General features: G+C 44.9%; 1 protein-coding gene across 1 annotated transcript; it reads right to left on the reverse strand.

The window, feature by feature from the left end:
- Positions 1–401: 401 nt before the first annotated feature.
- LOC119972650 (zinc finger and BTB domain-containing protein 14-like) lies at positions 402–3,891 on the reverse strand. Its single transcript, XM_038809691.1, is given in 5 exon segments — positions 402–2,897; positions 2,900–3,073; positions 3,076–3,096; positions 3,099–3,161; positions 3,164–3,891. Coding segments are annotated over 5 exon segments (1,314 nt in total). The 5' UTR covers positions 3,234–3,891; the 3' UTR covers positions 402–1,911.
- Positions 3,892–8,225: the final 4,334 nt, after the last annotated feature.

Consider the following 8,225-nt stretch of genomic DNA (forward strand, 5'->3'; position numbering starts at 1 on the left):
TAGCGATATAGTTTAGCCTGTAGTGTTATTGTGCATGAGCAAATTATACTGTGTGTAAATAAAGTAGTATTGATTTTGAACTAACTGGTGTATTGGCTCTTTGATCGGTATTTGGGCTGAACTTTGTGGCGGTATCGAGATACCTGGCGACTCTGAAAGTATACTCATAATTAGGATTAAGAAAGGCGACCTTATTAACCGCCATATTTATAGCAAGTAAACAGAGCTACACACCACAGGAAAGGCAGCCTCTGACCTGCTCTTGGATCTAGTGTGTGTGTGTGTGGTTCACCTAGTTATACTTCTGGTCATGGTGATCCCCACAGTATGTTGATGCGGGTGTTACGACAAATGAATAAAATGCAAAATATATGTTTTAAAAGGAAAACAAATCAGTGACATGCTTTTCTAAAATGTTTACATTTTAATTCGCAGAAGACATTTTCAGACAATAGTAAATGTTCTGAGAAAGGCAAGTTAGTTTTAGTCCAACACTGATCAAACCAATTATAAAACTGAAAACAAAATATGTTCAAATGACCCAATTCAAATTTATATGTATTATTTTGATCACAAAACATTCATATAAAACACTGACAACTAATTTGAGAGTAAGCACATCGCTTCCATCACTATAGGCTTGACACATGAATGCAGACACTGGCACAGACTAGGGTGAAAGCACTTTGATATATGCAACCTGTATCATTAGCTGGTATAAAGTAATACCGACATGTTACATAGGCTACTCAAAAAAATGCATATGTATGAAAATTTTAATCATATTTTCTAAACTTTGAGCTGGGCAAGACAACTTAATTCAGATGTAAAGTCTAACAGTAAATATTACAATTAATCTATTTTTAATTTAAAATATTTACAGACAAGTATCTACTTAATATTTTACCATAAGAATGATCAGATAGCTGCTTTAAGGAGAGAATTCTTAAGTGCAGACAAAAAAGCAGCATGTCTCCATTGATAAGTTGCTGGTGACCCAGATTTTGCTCCAAAGCCATTTTAGGGATGTGGTAAGTGTCTTTGAGTCAGAAGCTTTGCTATTGTCAAGGTCTGCTGCTATTTGTCGAAATCCACAACTCAAGCTTCAATTTAGCAAGGGAGGTACTGTATGCAAATTTCTATTATTAATTCAGATTCTGTGTTGGGAACACTAAACATTGATACTTATGTTCTTTCACCATTATAGAATACATGGTACAAAGGAGTCTGCATTTATCACAATGTATGCATCCTGCACCATTAGCTGGTATGAAGTAAGACCAACATATGATATAGGTTATACAAAAATTATCTTTGCTTATTTAACTTATTTAAAAGAAATAGTGGTACAAAAAACAAACATCAACTGTAGTTCTTTTCTGTTAAGAATGCTTAAAAATTAGGCATAAAATTGCTCCAACTAAAAATTTGGGCTGATGTCCATCGAAAAGAATGGGTATCAAAATACTTTGATCTTACTCCCAAAGGGAGTTTTTTGACCTTAGTGGTTCATTTGCTACCACCGAATATAGTCAAAAAGTCTGCAGTGGCAGGTCAAAACGTTAAAGACAACTTTATTTTAAAAAATTATTTAAACTGTAACACTCAAAGTATGCCATAAATACATTATTGCACTATACAAGGATTAAAGCATCTGAAGTATTTAATTCCGTAATTTATCCTGATGTCCCAAACGGCCAATCCAATTAATTCCTTATACAGTGCAATTTATCCTAAATATATTATATTATATACACAGACAGAAAAAAGGATTCATCGTAAAAATTGTGAAAAGGAACAACTTGAAGGCAAAAAATACATAAAGGTGATATTTATTAATTCAGTTATCGATATTTGATATAAGCCCTTTACAGAAACAAGAGAAATGGGTAAATTAGCACTAATTTAGCTTCAACTACAGGCTATACTTTCCAGGTTTTGCTCTGTTTCAGCTGCCATCGCTGCAGCTTGCAACTGCTCTGTTTCACTAGCAATCACACTTGTCGGCACTTGTTTGCGTTCACTGTGCATATTGTTTTCATGCCTCTTTAGATCCGAAGCTTTGGCAAAAGCTTTAGTGCAGGAACCACAAACAAATGGCTTTTCACCTCGGTGCCTCCGCTCATGATCTTTCAGGTGAGACTTGTGCTTGAAGGCTTTGTCACACATGTGACATGCAAAGGGTCTTTCATTACTGTGGACCCGTTCGTGTTTCTTTAGGTCAGGTGCTCGAATGAAAGATTTTCCACACACATCGCATCCATAAGGTTTGAAACCTGTGTGAATTTTGAGATGTTCTTTCAAGTGAGCTTGTGTGGTGAAAGCCTTTGAGCAGATGTCACACACAAATGGTCGATCAGCAGAGTGTAACTTCTCATGTTTCCTCAGACGTGTTTCATCAGTGAAAGACTTGCCACAGGTCTGACAACTGAACTGTTCCCTGTCCCCATACAGCAAATATTCAAATTTCACATCAGTGTTTGCTGTCCAGCCAGGCGGCTGTTCTTCCTTGACTCCACTCATGTTTTCATTGAAAGCAATAGTTGGAGGTGGTTGGGGAGTAACATCCTTTGGCTCAGCTGTCTCAATGGTTTCCACTTCTGATGCAAAGCAACTGACTTTACGAACTTCTTCACTTCCAAGTTCTTTTAAAATGGCTTCCTGAACCCGAAAGCCATTAGCTTGGGACTTCCCATCATCCTGATTTGGTACGGTTTCCTCTATTGCTTCTTCTGATTGGGCTTCAAGTTGATCTCCAATTTCTTCTATCTCCTCGTCAGTGCTATTTACTGAGGGCCGATGGATTTTCGCACTTATACTGTAAGGATACCGGCTTTTACGACGAGCTGCATTCTGTTGAGGAGACACATCACGCTTCTGAGTACATAGTTTATCTAAAATTTTATTCCGAGGATTTGTCCAGAAGACATCATCAGGTTCACATCTTCTCTCTTCACAGAAATTTTGGAGGTGTACATATAATTCAGTACTTCTTCAAATATATCTGAACGCAAAAAATCAATCTCAATCACTGAAGAACTGTCTACCTCCAGTTTTTTAAACAGCTTCTTAAGTAAGTGCTGCAAGCTGCCAAACACATCTGTGTGCTCGGAACTTAACATCTTCCACCACAATGGCTATGTCACAGAATTCTCCTTCTACCGCTGCTCATTCAGGGTCTTCAAAAATGCATTTTTATGTTCGTCATCGATGTATTTAACTACTTCACCCATTGTGCACTGTAAGCAACTGGCAAAAAAGGAATAAAACAATTAAAGTTTCTGCATGTAGTCAATAAACACGATAATGTGAAATCATAAAACAAAATTGGAGCATTTAGAATGTGAAATCTCAAAACCAAATTGGACAGCATTAATTGTGATTCTTAAAGAAAACGAGGCATCTATGTTTGGATATTTTAATATGACTTTTGACTGTTCTCTACAACATCCCACATGAAATCAATCTGCTTTACATAGTCCTAATTCTGCTATTGAACTGCAAATTTTTGTCTGCCAGGTGCCTATCCCAGCTTTGACAAAGAGTCACCCAGACTTCAAATGTTAGCTCCCTTCTCTCTCCACAGATGCTGTCAGACCTGCTGCCATTGTCGAGTATTTTCTGTTTCTGTGGCCATCCCTCTTGTCCCGACTTCATTTTTAATCCCTCCTCATAGATGCCTACAGTAAGGTGCAGTTACAAATTTGTGAGCGGGAGTCGAAACCCAGTATTTCCCCAGAGCTTTCCGAGCCCCGCCAGGGGCACCCAGTCCCTAGCCGATGCACATTTGGAGTGTTGGGTGGACGCCAGTGGCGGGGTGGCGCCTGCACTGTGCAGGCCGGCCGGCCGCGGCGGCGGGCATGTGTACTGCCCGCCTCTGCCTGCACCTCCCGGGCGCGGCTCGGCGCAGCGCTTCCCGCCTCGGGCTCGGGGCCGCGCGCTCGCTCGTCCCCGCATTCCGCCGGTTTGCTTCGGATTTCACATTAATAATTTCGGGGCAGGTTATTAATTCAACAACGCAGTGAGAAATCCACTGGTTTGTGACAGCAAATAATAATGATGATGATAATAATAATGGTGGTGGTTTCGGGCACCGAATCAGAAATTGATGTTTTGATCTCGGCGTCGTTAATATATTCACATTTTAATACGGGACAAAAAAAAATCAAAGAGGGATTTTAATTCTGAAACCCCCACAACTCTTTTTATTTTTAAATTGAATGCATTGATTCGGAGTGCCTGTTGGGTTTTCCTTTTGCTGATTTCAGTTTGTGTCGGGGATGGAGCGGGACACTCGGGAGCGGAGAGTAACCGGGGCCGCGCCCGCCCGCTCCCGCCGCCGCTCGCACCAGTATCGCTCGCACCGACCATCTTGTTCGGGCCGCCCGCGCCCCGCTTCAGGCAGGCTGGAGGCTGCAGACTCTCAGCGCGGGTTCAAGGCCCGTCCGCCCGCACTGACAGGACGGTGCAAACAGGGAGGAGGCGGGAGGGAGCGCGGAGCCGCGGCTCGGAGCCGCCGGCCGGCCGGCCGGCCGGAGCGCGCATTCGCCGACCCCGGGAAGCAGTGAGCGGCCCCGAGACGCCGCCGCCTTACCTGGCTCGGAAAGGGGCTGGCGTTCCGGCCCCAGCGCGCTGCACACGGTCTCCGGGGGGTGTGCTGGGGTGGGGGAGGGAAGGAGCTCGCTGGGCAGCAAGCGACTTGTGGATGTGGCCGCTCCACCCGAGCGCGCTCCGCCTGACGGAGTGACGCGCGGCGCAGGCACGCGGGGGGCGGCGCGAGCTCGACGGGAACACGCACGGGGACGGATATCGGGATTGGAGGAGGGATCCAGTCCCGGGGGTGGTGGTGGATCCAGACCTTGGGGGGGGGGGGTGCGATCCAGTCCCGGAGGGGGGGGGGGGGGGGGAATCCAGTCCCGGGGGGGGGGGGGGGTGCGATCCAGTCCCGGGGGGGGGGGGGGGGTGTGTGCGATCCAGTCCCGGGGGGGGGGGGAGGGGTGCGATCCAGTCCGGGGTGGGGATCTAGTCCTTGGTGTGGGGAGGGGGGCGGTGATCCAATCCTGGGGTGGGGGGAACTGGTCAGGGGGTGTTGATCCAGTCCTGGAGAGGGGGATGGATCCAGTCCTGGAGGGGGGTATAGGGGACCCAGTCCTGGGGGGAGATGATCCAGTCCTTGGGATGAGAGGGATCCAGTCCTGGAGGGGTGTTTCAGTCCCAGCATAGGGGAATCCAGTCCCGTGGTGAATCCAGTCCTGAGGTGGGGAGATCCCGTCCCGAGGATGTGGGGACCCAGTCTGGGGGAATCCAGTCCAGAGGGGGGATCCATTTCTGGGATGGGGGAATCCAGCCCCAGGGGTGGGGAGATCCAGTCCCGGGGGACTCAGTTCTGGCAATGTGGGGGATCCAGTCCCGGGGATGGGAGGATCCAGTCCTGGAATGGGACCATCAATTCACAGGACACCTGGTTGGATTCATATTCTCCCCTTCGCCTCTGCCTCTCCCATCGCTCCTCTCTCCCTGACACCCTCAGATCCTTTACCCCTTTCCCTTCCCCTCTTGCGTTTCCCTTCCATCTCTCCCCTCTCCAACTTGGCTAATAGGGCTGACTGCTCCTGGCCTAGTCTAGAGTTGGAGCTCCAACAGTTTCATGAAAGAGTATTACAGAAAATGCAAATAATCCATTCAGAAATCGTCTGCCATGTCTTTGTTTCAGTTATTTGCACCTCTCTTGAATGTGAAAAAAGTGCTATTCGAAAGAGAGAAATAAACTTAAATACTGCATTTATTTTAGGGAAATCAGTTCAGTTTCTCACTCTTGCAAGCTTTCATGATATAAGCAAAGTCAGTAAAATGTGGCTAACAAAGGAAGTTAAGGATGGATTGGATTGGATTTGTTTATTGTCACGTGTACCGAGGTACAGTGAAAAGTATTTTTCTGCAAGCAGCTCAACAGATCATTCAGTACATGGGAAGAAAAGGGAATTAAACAGAATTCAAGAAAATACATGAGAATACATAATAGGGCAACACAATATATACAATGTACTACATAAGCATTGGCATCGGATGAAGCAGACACGGGTGTAGTGTTAATGAGGTCAGTCCATAAGAGGGTCATTTAGGAGTCTGGTGACAGTGGGGAAGAAGCTGTTTTTGAGTCTGTTCGTCCGTGTTCTCAGACTTCTGAATCTCCTGCCCGATGGAAGAAGTTGGAAAAGTGAGTAAGCCGGGTGGGAGGGATCCTTGATTATGCTGCCTGCTTTCCCCCGGCAGCGGGAGGTGTAGATGGAATCAATGGATGGGAGGCAGGTTCGTGTGACGGACTGGGCGGTATTCACGACTCTCTGAAGTATTGCATAAGATTAAAAGAAACTCTTTTAAAGCTGCCAGAAATAGCAGTAAACTTGAGGATTGGGAGGATTTTAGAATGTAACAAAGGAGGTCCAAGACTCTGATAAAGAAAGGGAGAATAGAATATGAATGTAAATTTGCAATAAACAGTTTTTAAAATTGTAAAAGCTTCTATAGGTAAGTCAATAGGAAATTAATGGTTGGCTAAACAAACATTGGTGCATTACACGCAGAGTCACGATAATTTATAATTGGGAATAGAGAAATGGCAGATAAGCTACATGATTACTTTGTGTCTGTTTTCACTGGGGAAGATACAAGAAATGGTAGCATAGTGGTTAGCACAATTGCTTCACAGCTCGAGGGTCCTAGGTTCGATTCCCGGCTTGGGTCACTGTGCAGAGTCTGCACGTTTTCCCCGTGTGTGCGTGGGTTTCCTCCGGGTGCTCCGGTTTCCTCCCACAGTCCAAAAATGTGCAGATTAGGTGGACTGGCCGTGCTAAATTGCCCTTAGTGTCCAAAATTGCCCTTCATGTCGGGTGGGGTTACTGGGTTATGGGGATAGGGTGGAGGTGTGGGCTTGGGTAGGGTGCTCTTCCCAAGAGCTGGTGCAGACTCGATGGGCTGAATGGCCTCCTTCTGCACTGTAAATTATAATCTTCCAGAATTAAAGAGCCAAGGGACTAGAGAAAAAGATTTTTGAAACCAATTGGTATTAAAAATAAGGTTGTATTTGAGAAATTAATGGGACTTAAGGTTGATAAGTCCACGGGACCTGTTGATGTATATCCCAGAGTGTTGAAAGAGATATCTACGGATATGGTGGATTTATTGCTGATCATCTTCCAAAATTCTATAGATTTTGGAATAGGTCCTGCAGATTGGAAAGGCGCAAATATCACTTAATTATTTAAGAAGGGAGGGAAAGAGCAAAGGGGGAATTACAGACCTGTTAGCCATACAGCGGTAGCAGGGAAAATGCTAGAATCTATTGTTAATGATGTGATAAATGAGCACTTGGATAATAATGATCTGATTGAGCATAATCAGCATGGGCAGCATGACAGCACAGTGGCTAGCTCTGTGGCTTAACAGTGCCAGGGTCCCAGGTTCGATTCCCCGCTGGGTCACTGTCTTTGTGGAGTCTGCCCGTGTGTGCGTGGGTTTCCACCGGGTGCTCCGGTTTCTTCCCACAGTCCAAAGACATGCAGGTTAGGTGGACTGGCCATGCTAAATTGCCCTTAGTGTCCAAAAAGGGTAGGCGGGGTATGGGTTACAGGGATAGGGTGGAAGTGAGGGCTTAAGTGGGTCAGTGCACTGTATGTTCTATGGATTTATGAATGGGATGTCATGTTTGATGAACCTGTTGGAGTTTTTTGACAATATTGCTAAAAGACTTGATAAAGGATGATCAGTTGATGGATTTTCAGAAGGTTTTTGATAAAGTCTCCCACAGGAGGTTGAAAAGCAAAATTAAAGTACATATGATAGGAGGTAAAATACTGGCATGGATTATGGATCGGTTAACAGACAGAAAAAGAGTAGGAATAAACATCATTCTTGTGTTGCCAGGCTGTGATTAGTGGGGTATCACTGGGATCAGCACTCCGGCCCCAGCTGTTCACAATATATATTAATGATTTGGATGTGGGGATTAAATGTAATATTTCCAAATTCGCAGATGACATAAAGCTAGGTGGAAATGTGTGTTCTGGGGATGATGCAAAGTGTCTTCAAGGAGATTTGGACAGACTTAGTGAGTGGGCAAGAGCATGTCAGATGGAATATAATGTGGAAAAATGTGAGATTATCCACTTTGCTAGGAGGAACAGATGCGCAGAGTATTTCTTAAATGGTAAAAGATTAGAAAGTGT

The sequence above is a fragment of the Scyliorhinus canicula genome, chromosome 10 (assembly GCF_902713615.1).
Source record: "Scyliorhinus canicula chromosome 10, sScyCan1.1, whole genome shotgun sequence".
NCBI lineage: Eukaryota > Metazoa > Chordata > Chondrichthyes > Carcharhiniformes > Scyliorhinidae > Scyliorhinus > Scyliorhinus canicula.